General features: G+C 38.3%; 4 protein-coding genes across 7 annotated transcripts; 3 read left to right on the plus strand and 1 right to left on the minus strand.

Moving 5' to 3' along the window:
• The first annotated feature begins 469 nt into the window (after nucleotides 1-469).
• On the plus strand, nucleotides 470-5108 carry LOC121972061 (protein HEAT STRESS TOLERANT DWD 1-like). The gene is made up of 14 exons (XM_042523661.1): nucleotides 470-591; nucleotides 680-758; nucleotides 831-878; nucleotides 998-1104; nucleotides 1199-1277; nucleotides 2261-2437; nucleotides 2514-2612; nucleotides 2954-3122; nucleotides 3206-3306; nucleotides 3399-3538; nucleotides 3627-3699; nucleotides 4452-4564; nucleotides 4646-4763; nucleotides 4854-5108. Exons 2-14 carry the CDS (start codon nucleotides 711-713, stop codon nucleotides 4983-4985), a joined length of 1404 nt encoding a protein of 467 aa, XP_042379595.1. The 5' UTR covers nucleotides 470-591; nucleotides 680-710; the 3' UTR covers nucleotides 4986-5108.
• Nucleotides 5109-5251: 143 nt separating this feature from the next.
• LOC121973008 (tryptamine hydroxycinnamoyltransferase 1-like) lies at nucleotides 5252-6541 on the minus strand. Its single transcript, XM_042524607.1, has one exon. It carries the CDS (start codon nucleotides 6539-6541, stop codon nucleotides 5252-5254), a length of 1290 nt encoding a protein of 429 aa, XP_042380541.1.
• A 1030-nt stretch (nucleotides 6542-7571) lies between these two features.
• Nucleotides 7572-11051, plus strand: LOC121973861 (histone H3-like). 2 transcript variants are annotated; one of them, XM_042525208.1, is made up of 7 exons: nucleotides 7572-7779; nucleotides 7866-7912; nucleotides 8012-8048; nucleotides 8220-8344; nucleotides 8466-8540; nucleotides 9613-9688; nucleotides 10788-11051. In XM_042525208.1, the coding sequence occupies exons 1-7, from the start codon at nucleotides 7683-7685 to the stop codon at nucleotides 10838-10840; spliced, it is 510 nt and encodes a 169-aa protein (XP_042381142.1). In that variant the 5' UTR covers nucleotides 7572-7682; the 3' UTR covers nucleotides 10841-11051. The 2 variants fall into 2 exon arrangements, with proteins under 2 accessions (XP_042381142.1, XP_042381143.1); XM_042525209.1 differs by having other exon boundaries at nucleotides 8015-8048.
• Nucleotides 11052-12210: 1159 nt separating this feature from the next.
• Nucleotides 12211-17073, plus strand: LOC121972062 (ABSCISIC ACID-INSENSITIVE 5-like protein 2). Of its 3 annotated transcripts, XM_042523665.1 has the most exons (5): nucleotides 12216-12404; nucleotides 15074-15898; nucleotides 15995-16104; nucleotides 16228-16299; nucleotides 16692-17073. In XM_042523665.1, the coding sequence occupies exons 2-5, from the start codon at nucleotides 15277-15279 to the stop codon at nucleotides 16767-16769; spliced, it is 882 nt and encodes a 293-aa protein (XP_042379599.1). In that variant the 5' UTR covers nucleotides 12216-12404; nucleotides 15074-15276; the 3' UTR covers nucleotides 16770-17073. The 3 variants fall into 3 exon arrangements, with proteins under 3 accessions (XP_042379597.1, XP_042379599.1, XP_042379596.1); XM_042523663.1 differs by having other exon boundaries at nucleotides 12211-12404; nucleotides 15221-16104; XM_042523662.1 differs by having other exon boundaries at nucleotides 12217-12404; nucleotides 15074-16104.
• The last annotated feature ends 408 nt before the right edge of the window (nucleotides 17074-17481 follow it).

Genomic DNA, 17481 nt, shown 5'->3' on the forward strand with positions numbered 1-17481 from the left:
GGATATACCACTTACAATTATGACTGGATCGTGAACACGATCCGACCGATCGTAATTGATTACGATCCCTCCTTGATTCATCGTCCCTCCAATTTATAATTTGAGATAGGATGGGTGACCAAAGACCGCTAGGAGGATGTCTATAGTGGGTAAGTGACAAAGCAACTTAATGTTAAGTTAGGAGTCGTCATCTACCCTGACCTAAACTATAATATAAAGAGATGATAAATCAACATAAGGATCATAATTAATTATGATTGAATCATGATCACAGTCCAACTATAATTACAACAATAAAAGTTGAATGATGGGCATGTTTAAATTTTATTTATTTATTATTATTAGGAAATAATTAAATTAGCATTCGGATAAATTTGAATTTGAGAAAAAATGTTTTTATTTGCGAGTCGACAACAATAAAATTATTTGAACGATCAAATAATATAAATACAGAGTACCAAAATGAATATAAACCCAAAACCCGGAACAAAACCCTAGCCCTTCGCATTAAGCCTTGAGCCAGGCAACGCCGTCGGCTGCCGTTCTTCCTTACATCGTCCTGTTCTAGCACGGTCGCAGACTCCTCCTCCGGTATTCGACTGTAACACCATCCTCTTCTTACACCAGCATTACTTCTTCGTTTCATTGCTCATTAGACAGGAATCTCCTGGTTGAACAGGAATCTCTTAATATCGAGTGCGGGAGACAACATGGTGCGTAGCATCAAAAGCGCCAAGAAGATCAAGAGGAAGAACAAGGTAACTCCCAACTTCAACCATTTTTGACTCCACTTTGTGTCGCATATTAAACATAGGCCTCTTACTCTGTAGGGATCGAAAAAGGGAGAATCTTCGTCTGTGCCCTCCGCACCGGCTAAGGTGAGACTAAAAAAAGACGATTTTTACGAATCGAATTTGGTTGTTGAAACATGCCAGATTGGAAGTCTGCCACATTAAATTTCCATTTTGATTTTCTTTTTCCTTCATATGTTGCTTAGGTTTGGCAGCCTGGCGTGGATGCATTAGAAGAAGGCGAGGAGCTTCAGTTCGATCCTTCCGCTTACAATCATCTACGTGGATTTAGTATTGGCTGGCCCTGTTTGAGGTATCGTTTTAAGGAAATAAACACTGAAAGAAAATTGTTGATATAACTTTAATGTGCACTTCTCAAGTTGTTAATCCTTGCTCTCCTGGTGAAGCTTTGACATTGTCCATGATTCTCTGGGGTTGGTACGGACTGAATTTCCACATACAGTTTATGGTGTTGGCGGTACCCAGGTATTTATCCTGCTATTTCTATTTTCGAAGTTCTCAATACTTAGTTTGAGTTTATTTTGTTTTCTTAAGTTCATCACCGGCAGCGGCCTAATTTGTTTATGCATATTGAAATCTAGCACGCACAATCTGAATGTACTTCTAAGCTGTTAGTTGCATTGGTGTTCTCTACTCGTAATGTGCTACCAGCAGTTTCCTAGAACTTAGTAGTTCTCATCTAATGTGATGAGCTCTGTGAGTAGTAGTATTGCTTCCTGCTAGTATCAGCATCAGCAATGCATTTCTATTCAGTACTTATCATATATTTTGACATCAAAATGAAGAAAAAGGTACAAGTTAGAGTTCATTCATAGGTGATATTGTCATAAGCTCATGCTTAGGGACATATTACCATTTTATGTAGAACACTGAAACAACAATTGACACATAAATTGAATAGAAGAAATAGAACCAATGCATTGTGATCACTTCCTACCTACAGCTCGCTATTTTTTTTTTTACGAGGTAAATTCTTTATCAAGCTTCTACTATTTTCTTTTAGAATACAAGAAATGTAATGAAATAACAAATGAGACTCCTAGTGCTTTAAATCTATAATCTTCCTGTTGTTTTTGGTGATTTTATCAGATCTTACTCATTAAACTGATGATCTCTGGAACTTAAAGTTTCTATACTGTAATTGAGTGTATAAATTCCTCCATAGATTAAGGAGGACATAGAAGATAAATTCATTATGGCATACAGTTGCTTTTGCTTGTAGATGGGAGATTCATTTATTGATTCTGTTCAATGAGCCCACTCTGTATTGATTTGCTTTCTTAGTTTTGGCTGTTTTTTTGTTTTTGTTTTTTCAGTATTTGAACCACCTTTTATATGGACCTAATATTCTTCCACGTTTTGTTTAGGCATGAGAAAAGATATTAACTGATGAATACATGGACCTCTAACCATATTTGATTTATTTTGTCTGTCTGTCTTCACGATAGGCTAAGGAAGCATCATGGAATTATATTGGGATTTTCAAAATTACAAACATATCCGGAAAGAAGCGTGAGCTAGTTCCTGCTTCAACTGAAGGTGATGATGACATGGATAGTGAGAGTAGTAGCGATGAAGACGATGATGAAGACGAGAATGGTGAAGCTTCACAGCCTGTTCTACATGTTAGTCTTCCATTTGTGTATTATTGTTTTTTTTCTTCACACTTCAAATAATAAATGTTAATTCATTCCATAATAGTTGCATAAGGTGGCTCACCAAGGGGGAGTAAATCGTATACGCTCAATGATTCAAAAACCTCATATATGTGCTACATGGGGTGATACTGGTCATGTTCAGGTTAGTGATTCCTTGATCATTCTGACTCTTGCTTAAATACTCGCATATTATTTACCACGATTAGGCCACAAATCCAAAAGTTGATGACAGCCCTCACCTAGTATTTTGAAAGCAACCTAAATTTCATTGTCACATGGCTTGCATACTTCCTGTAGAACCATGTAATTTAAATTGGTAAAGATAGGAGTGTTCGAAAGCAACTTAGATAAATTTGATGGCAGACTCTGTATGAAAATCTAACGACTAGCCGTATAACTGACACTTGCCATCGAAGTAATATGTATACCTACAACTAACTTTTTTGTAACTTTATCTCCAAACTGTTTTCCATTTCATTGCAGGTTTGGGACATCAGTTCACATTTGAATGATCTAGCTGAATCTGTGTCCAGCTCAACGGTTGGAGGTGATAACATACATCGTCTGTCTCCTCTTGTAAAATTTGGTGGTCACAAGGATGAGGGCTATGCTATTGACTGGAGTCCTACTGTTCCTGGAAGACTCGTCTCTGGTAAATACTATTTTTTTGGGTGGTTTAACTAACTATTAATGTTTTATAAAATATACCTTTTCATTAGCTATTTTTGCTTGAAGGTGATTGCAACAGTTTTATTCACTTATGGGAACCTTCCGAAACATGGAACGTCGATGCCACTCCCTTTGCTGGGCATACTGCTAGTGTGGAGGATCTACAAGTAGTTTTATAGATCACTTGCATATGCTGACATGAAAGACATTTTGATTCGTACATATATTTGTTCCTAACAAAAGCATGCTAATTTTGTAGTGGAGTCCAACGGAACCTGATGTTTTTGCTTCATGTTCGGTGGATGGAACTTTAGCAATATGGGATACCAGACTTGGAAAATCGCCCGCACTTTCAGTAAAGGCGCACAACACTGATGTTAATGTTATATCATGGAATCGGTATATATTTACTGTGTGATAAGGCTTCTACTTGCGCTTCAACTTCTAATTATGATTTTCTTTGCATATATTGTTGAATGTTAAATAGGCTGGCAAGCTGTATGATTGCTTCTGGAGCTGATGATGGTACATTCTCCATCCGTGATCTTAGACTGATCAAGGTAAGGAATCAATGATAATCATTATTGTCTATTTCCGTCGTACTTTCACCTTATATTCTAGATTACTATAAACATATGTTGGAATCTTCCTACTTTCCGGACAATGGAAATTAAATTAAATTAAGGACGGATTAATGTGAGCATGGTAGAGAACTGTCAGTTCAGTCTAGAATTTGGCATTCAAAGCAATTTCTTCCAATGGAAGAAGCTTTTCGCCAAACAACTGGGTAGGAGTTGAAACATAAGATTTAGTTATGCCTTGTTTGTGTTAGAAATTTTTCTGAAAACTTCTGTTGTTGCTTAGAAAATAGAATTTAAAAGTTGTAAGCAAACACTTCTTTGACACATTTAAATATATTAGAGGTGGATGATACGATAAATATATACTTTTTACTGTACCTTACCTTCTAAAATCTAAAAACAGCTTATATTAAAACTAAATTCCTTATTCTTAATTGTTTTTTTTTCTTAATTGCTTATGTACCTTGTCTAGATACACATTATTGGTTGTTTTTATTCTATAGAAATTTTCCTTATCCTCAATGGTTGCAACAATAATTGGTTGCGCTTCCAAGCTGATTCTTTTTGATCAAGATGTTCTTTGTATGCAATTGGATCATCTATTCCTATTGCCATCAGATTCATGCCTATCAGTGGCGTTGCTCAGATGCTTAAAACACTCGCCGATCATTTTCTAGCACTATATATGTCGAAAATTGGCTATTGTTAACATTATTCTTTCCACTGCACAGGGTGACTCACTGGTAGCACATTTTGAGTATCACAAGCAACCCATAACATCCATCGAATGGTGTCCACATGAAGCGTCTACTCTGGCTGTTTCGTCAGCCGACAATCAGTTGACGTGAGCGTTCATCTTCAAATGCGAAGTTTTGTATCTCGTCAGACTCTTTACCCGCGGTGTTTAACCGTTCTTATGAAACAGGATATGGGATCTTTCACTAGAAAGGGACGAAGAGGAAGAAACAGAATTCAAAGCCAAGCTGAAGGAGCAAGCAAGCGCGCCGCAGGACTTGCCTCCGCAGCTTCTTTTCGTTCATCAGGTATCAAACTCCATTTCCCCATCTTTGCTGATGGTCATATTGCGAGAACCATTCGAGAGGCCTCATTGTTTCTTCTTTGCGAATGGACAGGGTCAAAAGGACCCGAAGGAGTTGCATTGGCACACACAGATTCCGGGAATGATCATGTCGACCGCCATCGAAGGCTTCAATGTTCTGATGCCTGCAAATATCGAAAATGTTCTTCCTCCAGCTGATGCATAATCTACAAGGCAACAAGTAGAATCTATTGAGCTATTGAAATCGGTGTCTTAATCTGTTGTGATCATAAATTTAGTATCTTGGAGCACTGCATCTTTCTCTGAAGCAGCATTTTCCGTCGATTAAGTTTGTCACTAATTTTATATCGAATAATAATGGTAAAAAAAAAGAAATTCCAATAATTTTAAAATATTATTATGGTTTTTAAAAACATTTTCACTGTAATTTATTGCTCATATGTGAACGGCCGTTAGCCGTAACACAGTCGGTTAATCTAGTGAATGCGATATCTTCCTCAGCTCCGCCGCGTGCTCCTCCAGTAACGTCACCACGGCGTTGACTCCTCCCCCGCCCTCCACCGCCGGCAGAAATATCACAAGCCCCTCCCACGGCAGCCACGTCGGCAGGAAGCCGCACAGCCTCCCTCCGCTGCCGAAATCAACCTCCTCGAAGCCAAATCTGAGCCAGCTGTCCACCTCCAGCTCCGGCGACAGCACGTTCCCCTCGTTCGCGTCATACACCGGCACCAGTTCCTCCCTCCCCTGTTTCCTGAGCACTTCACCGAAGTCCACCACCGACTGGAAGTACCTGCCGTCCACCTTCCTTATCGCCTCGTGCACCACCTCCGCTGCTCCCTCTGTCCCGCCCTCCACCAGCTTCCGGGCGGCCGTGGCTGGGTACGCGTTCAGCACCAGATTCCCGAAGAACTCGTTCGGCACCGGCGGCCGCATCCGCTGCCTTCCGTTCACTGTCACCCGCATCATTGTCTTGACGTCTTCCTCGAGGCCCCGCGCCGCCGTGATCAGGCGCCACAGGTGCCCCAGCAACGTCTCGAACGTCGTCAGCTTCTTGTTTCTCATCTCTGCTTTGAGCTTGGCGAGGAACTCGCCGGTGTAGTGGAGGAGCACGTTGGTGATGCGGCTGGGGTCGACGCTGTTACGGTACGAGTCGGCGAAGTCCTTGATGCATCCGTCGCTCACGAACTCGACGTCCCAGTGGTCGAACTCGCACGCCGGCGGGGAGCGAGGCCGGAGCCAGGACCGGTCATGGAGCGGCGGCGGGATGGGCTCTCCGCGCGCGGCGCGGCCCCAGGCCGCGAAAAAGGCCCCCATGGACTGGCCGTCGGCGATGCGGTGGTGCGCGGTGGCGGCGGCCACCAGGCCGCCGCACGGGAAGCGGTTGAGCTGGATCTGAAGCACGTGGCGGGCGGGACCGTCGGTGGGCGGGTGGTGGAGGAGGAAGTCAGGGGTCGGTTTGAAGGGGAGAATATCCGCAAGCTCGACGCCGTCGACGGTGGCCTCGACGACGAGGGCGCCGGAGCCAGGGAGGATGAGGTGGGTAGGGGAGAGGCGCGCGGTGAGGAGGGGGAAGTGCAAAAGGGCGTTGGAGAGCGCATGGATTAGCTGGTGGTTGGAAGGGACGGGGGCGGAGAAGGCGAACAGGACGGCGATGTTGATGTTGGACGCGAAGCGGTCGAAGATGGTAAGCGGTATTTCCCGGGAATCGCCGGCGCCGGCGGGGTGGTTCAAGACGGTGGTTCTCTGCACCTGGACTTCCATGCCGAGCTCAGCCTCTATCTGGATCTTCGACCTTTACGTGCTATTTATAGCAAGCGCACATCAAGTCACAACTGTAGCGTGCGACTGCCACGTCAGACCATGCAGGCAGCGTGGCTTATATTAGAAACGCTATTTTTCAAAATACTACCCAATATTTATAAATATTCCAAAATACTTTTCCCATTCCCAAGGCACTTAGGCACATTCCTCTAATCAGTCCAAACGAAGGAGTAGGTTGGGGATCGCATGACCGCTCCCAATTGCAACTTGCAATTTACAATTTTTTGAGTAGAATTTTACAAGTTTCTTAGGGTCAATTTTGCATGCATGGTTGGTCGATGAATGTACGTGGAGGCATAATGAGGAATATATATCGCGCAGTGACATTTGTCTTCCGGCGTTGACTTTTAAGTCAAACTTAACGACTTTGTTCTCTGCATCACATTGCGCGAGAAGATAGATAGATAAGGATAAAAATAAAAAAATACCTATCTCTGATTTATTTTTAAAAATAAAGTACCTTCTACTTTTCATAACTCTAATATAGCAATTATAGTTCATGAAATATAGATATTTTCATTGATTAATATTAGACAACATGAGTAGATCATATTATAATACGATTCATAAATAATTTTTTTGATTAATATTATATTATAGTAATTAGAGGATTAATACTAATTATAAATGCATGTTCTCGTGCAAGAACTGTACATAATGGTGAGGTGGATTTTCTTTAGGGAAAATCAAAAGGTTATATTATTATTAAATAGCGTACATTTTTAAAAGTATTAAAAGATTGTATTTCAAAAATATAGGAGGCCTAATTTGATTGAGTAAATTGCCGCCTATTTATTTATTTAATTATTTTTTCTTTGGTTCGCCCGAACCGGGTTCTCCTAGCTCGCCGGCCCATTTTTGAAATTTTAGCGGCATTTACCATTTTAGCTCGGTACGAATACTGCATCAAATCTGGTCCGCCCATTTTCGCTTTAAGATTCGCAATACGAACGGTCGGATATCTCCTTCCTCTTCCCCAAAAACGGAGGACGACGAAAACGGCAAAACCCTTCATTCCTTTGCCCTCCTCTCCGCGGTGGCGTCCTTCCTCTCGCATCTCCCTCTCTAATCCGTTCTTGCCATGGCGAGGACGAAGCACGTCTCCAACCGATCCGCCGGTCGCCCTCGGAAGCGTCTCCAGTTCACCGGGTCTCCCGTCGCCCGGCGGAAAGCGGCAGGTTTTCCAGTTCACCGTTCATTATGTATTTGCGTTGATTTCGTTTAACTTCTTACATCTTTCGTTACTTTCTCTTCCTGTTGACAGCTAGTGCGACCGCGACCGCGGCCGCGACCCCATCTCGTTCTGCTCCTGTATGCTTCGAACTGTTTTTTGTTTTTTACTCCCTACGTTTTTTTTCATGGATTTTAGCTTTTATTTCGTTGTCTGTGTTTGTGGTTGTTCAACGAAAGAAGGGCACGGAGGCCAGCTCGGAGGATGCGGATCAAGGTTCTCACTTTTTTTTTTTACTTAATTTGATCCTGAGAGCCCTCCATCTTTTTCCCATTGCAGTTCATCCTCTATATTCGTTTGATTGTAACATTTACTTTGAAAAATAAATTATTTTTTTACTTGAACGATAAAGTCACATATTTTTCCTTAAAATGTGAACGGATTTAGGGACGCAGAGGAAGACTGAGAAGCGGGGTCGCCGATTTAGACCTGGAGTAGTGGCCCTACGAGAGATTAGGAAGCTTCAGAAGTCGACAAAGCTGCTAATTCCTTTTGCTCCGTTTGCCAGACTTGTGAGTGCCATCAAAATACATTTAGGAGACTGTTATTAGCTGCTCTTTTGTGGATTTGTGATTTGAGGTTCATCTAAGGCTGTTGAGTTTTGCTTCTCATGATGTCTGTTATTTTATATAGGTTAGGGAGATCACTGGTTTTTATTCTAGGGAAGTAACTAGGTGGACTCCTGATGCTATGCTTGCACTTCAAGAGGTATTGAGTCAGATTTTGTAGATACTTTTACCTTAAATGATTGATTGAAACTTAATTATTATAAATGTGGTTTTATTTCATGTTACAAAGACCAATCAAACAGCAAGGAATAGAAAAAGAAGTAAATTGCCTCCAAATTGAACCTACTTATATTTGGCCATGTCTTGGTTAACAATCAATCAATCTAATTCATTTACATCCTATTGGAGTTATAAAAACCAAAAGGATAATTAGGGGAGTTGGGGCATGTGCCTATTATAGCTTTTCATGTATGATTCAAGGCGAAACTCATTCTACTCTAGAGAAATACCTTTTCTTTTGTGATTCTATCACTCGGTCTCTATTTTCTTTTTACATGAGGATCATGTTGGGAACTATGCTCGAATAAATAATGGGTGCTAAAGATGGCAGATTTGGCTAAGCATGGGTGGCTTAGTACCTTATATTTTTAGGTTTCTGCTTGAAGTAGCCCTTTAAGCCAAATTCAAAACCCAGTTTAGTTTCTATATTATCTTTTGACGGTTCTTTCTTTCTTTCTTTTCCTTTTTGAAAAATATATAACTAGGGGTTCTATTTCTGTCTTTGCCTATTTCCTAGTTAGATAATATGCCTATTTAGTTCTTTCACATTAGTATGTAAACTGGAGGTGATATCTGCATTCTTTTGGGAAAACAAATGCTGTTGGCGCGCTTTGATCTTATCAAACTTTCCAATTGTCTTTTGCATAAAAATTTATTATTATTATTTTTATATAAGCTATATATATATATATATATATATATATATATATATTTTAATTTCGATGAGATACATTTTCAATTGAAAACGTAGATTATATTTTCCAAGCAAACACACATACAAATATATGTAGATTATTTTTTTTCCAAACAAACACGCATAAATGTATCGACTAATAACAGTTTCAGAACTAGATAAACATTCTCTTCCCAACTTGACTTCTATGCAACTTTGGTCCTTTTGTTTCCTTTCACTCTATGAGAAGTTATGAAATTATTATAACAACTTTGTTTTAAGAATATGTTTTTCTTATTAATTGTTCAAATTATTGTAGGCAGCAGAATGCCACTTACAGGCCATGTTTGAAGACGCATACCTATGTTCACTACACTCAAAGCGTGTTACTCTTAGTAAGTTATATTAGCAAGTATTAGACTATGTTTCATCTCATTTCTACCATATAAGATGAAAATTTTCATTCTAGAAAATGAAAAATATATGACTTTTCATAAATGAATTTTTATATCATCCAAGTAGGATGTTTCCTTAGATTTGTTTGATATTTAGCAAACGCCGAAGGAATGTAGTTGGGTCAGTCCAAATGAAAGTATGTTCTACACTTCTACTAGTATGTTCTCAAATCTCAAAGTACTATCAAAATGGCGATTGTGGTTTTTTGTATGGTTGAATTTATGAAACCTCAATATGCATGTGCCAACTAATAAGAGGATGGATGATCAATTAAAAGTCCATGTGTTCAGCCTATTAATAAATTTGCATTCCATTTAGTCTAAATAAGTTCCATTAACTTGTTAGGCTCAACTAGTCCCTTATATATTTAAAGATATTTTTTTAGATTGTTTTAGGCATCTAAGCCACATAAATTCTCTCGTAGCCCATAGCTTTTCATGCTACAATCTCACTCTCTTAAGATTTTAGAAGTGGCATGCACACCTAACCTATAGTGGCTCCAACCATCACAAGACTGGCTCTAATACCATTCATAACAAGATTCCTACAGCCGAGAGATTTCTTTCACTTGTTAAGGCCAACTACTAACATAAAATACTCGTTCTTCTGATGACAGTTCACTCATCCAAGTCTAATAAGCCCATCGCATTATCCCACAACTCTACATGTAGGATTAAACGGAGTTGTCACATTTAGTATATATACAATATTATAATAGTTTCAATGAAGGTGACTAGTTGAATTATGAGATTTGGTGGCCTACTTATGCCATGTTTGGTGTAGAAATTATATAATAAACATTTATGTGGACAAGTAATTCCCTAGTAAAACGAGTTTCACAATTTTTCTAGAACTAGTTTTAAAGTGATTGCATTGTAATATACGATTAGTCAGGAACCAATGGAATAAGCAAAAAAGTTGGCTCAAAACTCTTTACGTTCTATTTAATTACTGATAGTTATTTAATTGAAGAAGTAATTCTCCTTCCTTTTAGTTTTGCACTGGTCTCCTTATGGATTTTCTCGTATTTGGTTGCAGTGCAAAAAGATATACAGTTAGCTAGGCGCATAGGAGGAAGGCGGCACTGGTGATATAGGCCATTGATGGAACTGTGTATTCTTGTTTGAGCAAGTGGCGTTGTGTAGCTCTTCGAGCAGCCTTTGCTCCAAATGATTTCCGATACATTGTAAATGTAGCTGATGTGTATTTGCAGGAGCACTGCATTGAATTCACATACTGAAACTTCTAATTATCGATTCATCTATCTACGAGTTAGCCATTGAGGACTGTTGCAAGGTGAAACTTCCCATCAAACATTGGCTAATTATACTCTCAAATGGCCTCACCGATGGTTTAATTGATCTCTTTCTGGTTTAGTTTTTGCCTTTTATGGTTCCACTCTTTTTCAAGTTCTCCTTGTCTTGCTCTTCTTTTACTTAAAAATGCAAATGCCAACTAAATTAGATTTCCCTTTTTTTTTGGATATTTTTAGGATCAACTTGTTGAGTGAAGACGAAGAAGAATGGTGCCTTTCCTCTTCTGAAAATAGATTAGCACCAAGGGCCTAAGCTTTAAAGATGCTCGATTCAATTATCGACTATTGGTGTTTTATTAGTGAAGTATTTTACAAGTCAACTTTGAATAGTTGAGATAAACAACAATCATTCATGGTTGGAATATGGATAATAATTTTGAATAGTGAAGTTGGAGAAGTTTTAATTATATGAAATTGATGTGTCATGTACTATTTTTATTATTTCCTTTACATTTATATTTTTTCTCTCTCCAAATAAATAAAAGATTAGAAGAGGAAGAGGAATAAATAATAGTAATTTATTGATTTACTCTAACTTTTATAAATAGTGAAATTATATATATATATATTACTATCTCACGATTTTATTAAAAATCTCCCCCCTTTATTAACTAACTTTGGTGAAATTTAAAATACATTTACGTTAATGTATTTTTTTCTATTTACATTAAAAATAATTCCAAGATTTATTAGTAATTCCATAAGCGAAATAATTAGTGCTCTAGAGTTCGGGACTCAGTTACAACATATTATTATGAATTTTTCTTATCATTAATTTTCTCTGGTTGTTTTATATTAAAAAATATAATTCTCTTTAATTCCATATCTTAGAATTGACAATACTATTATTAAAGAAAGTTTTATGAATATTTTAGACAGACAATATTAGAAAATGTACGTCGAATTTTCAAAGACATAAATATCTTATATATTATTATATTATAAACGTAACGCGTGTGCTTCTGCATGAGTAGCTGGATTTATTATTTTTTAATTAAACTTGGCTGCAAACTGTGACCGATCAATCGAGAAGGAAAAAAAAACCCATCCGGTTGGATTTAGCAGGCGGTTCACAGTCCGAGTGGACCGAGTGGTTTCCTTTACTTCTTACCAAAGCGAAGAACAAAATAAAATCTTTTATTTTCTCGTTTTTTTTTTTTTTTCAAAATAGAATCTGCAGGACAACGCCTCTCTCTCTCTCTCTCACGAAGATCTCGTATCTCTCTCTGTCTTCCATCTCCTCTCCGATCTCCTCCATGAATTCGTAGCGGAGCAGCCAACTGACGAGCAGATCTCCTTGTTCAATGCCGCCTTCGCCTGTTCGCTTTCAAATGGAGACGGTTTGTTCCCTACGAATCCCTCCCCCCACCTGTTTAGCTCGTTGGTTCGCTTCCCATCTTCGTTGCCCCCATTTTTGATCTAGGGGACATTGGTCCTTTTGGCTATTCCACTCGTCCTGTTCATTAATTACTGTTTTATTTGGTTCGTACCGTCGATGTACATTTTTCATCGACCACCATTTGGTCGTTTATTTGCTTAGATCTGTCTAGTTTTATGTCTTCTTTATGTGCACTGCAATTTGTTTCACCGGTAGGACTTACTGGACCTTGAGATTTTGGGGTTTCATGCTGAGGTACTCATTTGCGGACGTAGATGTTTTTTTCTTAAGGAAATGACTGATAGTGTTCTGTGTTGCCATACGATCTGAATCTAGGATTATCGTTGTGCATGCTTTCTTGTGAATTTAGATGTGAGGATTCACATAGGTGAGTATAATCTTTGGTATTTTACACCCCTCTAACGACTCGGAACCATAAAATGTTTGTGATCTCCAAGTCTGGAATAGCTTTTGTATATTGATTGAATACTTTGATGACGTCTACAGACTGCAAGAGTGACAGGATTGGTGCTTCATGTTAACGTCCAATGTTAGAAAACTATTTCTGTGAGATGACTGGATTTCCTGTGCTGGCATTAACAAAAGTTAGTGGGTCAAGTTTTTCATCAGTTGATTGATTGGCCATTGTGAGTTCTGCAGAAATTTCTTGTTTGTTTTTGCTGTACAAACAAATTAGCAACAAGAGGAAGGTTGAGATTGTAATTGTCAAAGGATATGAAAAGAATGAATGTTCAAATCAATGATTCAATTTTAAATTGCCAAAGGATAATAAGACATAAAGAAATTTCCAAAGTAGAGGTTCTTATGGACAAGAGCACAACCAATCATTGCCTCCAAGTGCCATATTGATGAATCCGAATTGCATTCAAACCAAAGTTTTGATTTATTTCTATACATCTCGAAAGAACCCTTTTACTGAACTGAACTACAATTGAACTTAAAGAGATAGGGTAACCAATCTTTTGTGACTTTCTCTTTCATAATGTTGCAAGTCTTCCTCATCAATTAAACCTAGCCAACAAACTAGTGACTTGCTAGGAAAGGGACTAACTGGATGCTCCAAACGCTATAAATGGAGATTTGGCTAACTTTATGGATTTATCGGTTGTTTGAGTTTATCTCAACTCAAGGATGTTTAATGATATCCTGTACACTCAAGGGTATGTAGAGATACCTCTAAAGAACCTAAGTGAAGCCTAGTGAAACAAAGTGGCTTCTTTTGACATTCTCAACCCTTGCTTTATGCTTCAAATTTTAAGTATTAGGGAAAAGATATGTTGAACCTTAAAAGGTAGAACAAGTATATTTTTAGAAACTAGTGTAAGCTATAAGTTTGGAGTACAAAAAATCTTACAAAAAGTGTAGGACTGTACGTGAACCCAAGTATTTAAGGTGCAACAGGATCTTGCTTTAGTGTTGTCATCATTAGATTCTTAGGTACCTTGCAGCATTTGTTAGAAAATATATGGTTTAGTTTGTAATCAGCATTAGTAAAAAAAACTGGAAGGACTGATTTGTATTATCTATTAATGAATTTCTCGGCAAGTGAAGGAAATGTGGTTTTGCTTATTGAATCTTAAAGAGAAGTTGGAAACTTAAAATATGATCTTTGCATGAAAAATGTGTTTACTTTAGTAGCATTTTTTTCTAACCTCATAGTGTAGTTATGAAGTGTGTGGTAGAATTTCACTTCTGTCCTAATCGTGTTACATGGTCCATCATTGGTGATCTGTAGCAATTCCTATCCTTGTGCTACTTTGAATCACTAGGCAGATAGGAGAGTAGGTAATTTGTGTCTACTTCCTCTAACAGACCTCACTAATGGCACCCATGTATTCCTACTCTTTTTATGCGAATGGGCAGTCACCTTTTGGAGGACTTCCCATGCCATTGTCCAATGAAACATTCCCTTGCTATCATTTCACTTCCCAGTGCAATGTTGCATTCAATTGCTGAATGGAGTGGACTTATTCTTGCCAAAGTGAGTGGATCAATGCTGACATCTGTTCCTTATATTTCTTCTGAACAATGAATTCTGTGGAGATCAAAATGATTAATTTGAAGGAATTAGATCGAAGGGAAGAGTTTTTTTTAGTCCTGGGAAAGGCAGGTGTTTTTTTAAAAGAAAAGATAGCTTCTTTTTTCTTGTGTATTTGTGTGTTCATGCTCGCAACATATATGATTGATGAACACTCCATTTCTGCCTTTGCATTTTATTTGTTTATTTATTTATTGTTTGAGTAATGCCATCCTTCACTCACAAGTTCTTATTTTGCATAGTGTGTGACAGAACTTCATATCCCTATTTTTCTTATGCAGATATTATTATTTTTTTCATTTCTAATATGATAAATGGTTGAAATTTAAAAGCCCCCAGCTTGTAGTTTTTTTCACTTTCAGAATCAAGATCGAGTTCAGTTGTTGAAAATGGTAATCTTACTTGTGCACTGTTTGCATGTGAGAGTATCTCCTTTTGTTTATGGGGTCGGTATTTATGAGATAATATTTGACCTGCTTTGTGTTCTAATTTCTATAGAATCTATTATCGATTAAACTTGTTGATCGAATCCAGAGTCTTTCTATGATCTTTGTTATCTTTTGGGTTGGCAGAGTGTGAGACAGATAGTTTGGTGAAATTTCCTGTTCCTGTGAGATAATAAAGCACTAATAAGAAGAGTGGGAATTCTTTTGCCATGATTCTAAGTTCTCTACTCCTTTGTTTTATTGCTGCTCAAGAATTTGCATGTGGGTTTTTAGCCTAAGGTTTTGGCCACCGATATCTCTTGCTAAAGAATCTAGTGGATGGGAACACAATGGCAGCAGAAAGAGATGGGGGCAGTGACAACCAGCATTACCAGATACAAAGCCTTTCTAGGCAAGGATCACTTTACAATTTGACTCTCAATGAAGTCCAGAACCACATAGGAGAGCCTCTTCTTAGCATGAACCTAGATGACCTCCTCAAGACTGTGTTTGCGAGCGAGGTTAATCAGTTATCTGGTGCTGAGGTTGATATGCCAGCTGATCAGCATGCACCCACTTCTGGTCTCCTTCGTCAGGGTAGCATTACCATGCCATGCGAGTTAAGTAAAAAGACAGTAGATGAAGTGTGGAGGGACATTCAGCAGGAGCAGAAGAATGTTGAGGTACAGAGATTAGGTAGTGAGAAGCAGCCTACTCTTGGTGAAATGACGCTAGAGGTTTTTCTAGTAAAGGCTGGTGTGGTTGCGGACATCCTTGATAAAGATGGACAGGAATTGATGGGGGATGTAGATCCATTGGGAAATATTGATCCATTGCCGGACACACAGAATTTTACACGAGGAACAGGTTGGTTGCAGCAATTTCAACCGATGGCTAGTATGGACAAGCACATGCATGGGCAACAAAGCATGATGGGCACTCATGTATCAAATCGATTACTTCCTCATCCAAGTAATACTGGAACTATGCTTGAGGCAATGTTTTCTGAAGGTCAGATAAACATATCATCATCAACACTAGGTGTTTTTCCTGATTCTCAAACACCAGGTAGGAAACGTGGTGCTTCAGAAGAAATCGTGGACAAATTAGCCGAGAGGAGACAGAAAAGGATGATAAAAAATCGGGAGTCTGCTGCACGTTCAAGAGCAAGGAAACAGGTCAGTTCCTACTTATTGCCCCATTAAACCTTTTTCCCTGTCAATATCTTCGCAAGTTACAATTAGTAATTCAGTTCCTAAGGGAATCACCATAATCTGGAATCCACTATGTTTTTATGCTAGGCATACACTAATGAGCTGGAGAACAAGGTTTCTGGCCTAGAAGAAGAGAATGAGAGGTTAAAAAAACTAAAGGTAGACTCATCTTCATGTATCATGAATTGAATATCTTTCCTTGTTTTGATTTGTTATGATCAGTTATCAGTGGTTTAATTTACTGATTTATGCCTTTTTGAATGAATTTCAGTGAGCTCTTTCAATAACTTGATTTCACTTAAATAAGAGAGTTATTGGAGCACTAAAGGTTAAATTTGAATGCCCTTTTGACATCTTAACATGATGATAGATTTATATATCATTCTTCTTTTACTGTCAGATCATTTCGTCAAACAACTTGATAATCAATAGTATTTTATACCAAAATTATGCCAAAATGACGCAGAAGACACACCTCAAATGAGAGAAAAAATTGTGTAATTCTGAGTCCATAATGCTGCAGAAAACTGATTTTTCTTGTACCATTTCAGGAGCTGGACGAGTTTGTGTTCTCCCTTCCTCGGGAACCGAGGTATCAACTTCGTCGAACTAGCTCTGCTCCGCTTTAACTTAATTGTAAATCAGATACTTATGCAGACGTTGTAGTTCTGAAGAGGCAACGCCTAGGTATTGCTCTATCTTGCCTTCTCAGAGTTAGGTTCTGTTCCCTTGTAAATCTGCTTGCTTTACAAGTTAATGTGTAAATTTCACAACCTAGGTATCTTTTTCTTCCTTCATGTCCATAGTCCTATAGTAACTTTGTTATGTAAAATGTGAGGTTTTGTAGCACAACTCTTGTACTCTAGATATTTGTCTGTGGAGTTGTTGTGAACAATTGTTGCTCTCTGAAGTCGTTACCTTAGCAGGCCTCTAGGACGGTCCTATACTTTTTGGAAGGTATACTTGTCTTAACGTAGGCGCCCTTGCATGGGAGAGACTAAACACCCAATAAAATATTTTATATCCGTTGAAATTGATCATTTATTAAGTAATCGCATACCAACTGCGGACTCTCTCTGAAAAAAAGTACAGGGAAGAGCCTTCGCATTAATCTTTTTTCCTTATTTGCCTACGAAATGAGAGATGCTCATTAAGATGAATAAATTATTTTAAAAAATATAATTTAGAGAGGGAATTGTTTTATATCTTAATTCATTATTTATATTCATTTGTCTAAAATTATATATAAAAAAATTAAAATCTATTAAATATAGATACATCAAATGAAATCAAATCGCTACAAATGTTTTGGACTTGTATCCGACGACTTGGATGGATCTA

Source organism: Zingiber officinale, chromosome 4A (assembly GCF_018446385.1).
Source record: "Zingiber officinale cultivar Zhangliang chromosome 4A, Zo_v1.1, whole genome shotgun sequence".
Lineage (NCBI taxonomy): Eukaryota > Viridiplantae > Streptophyta > Magnoliopsida > Zingiberales > Zingiberaceae > Zingiber > Zingiber officinale.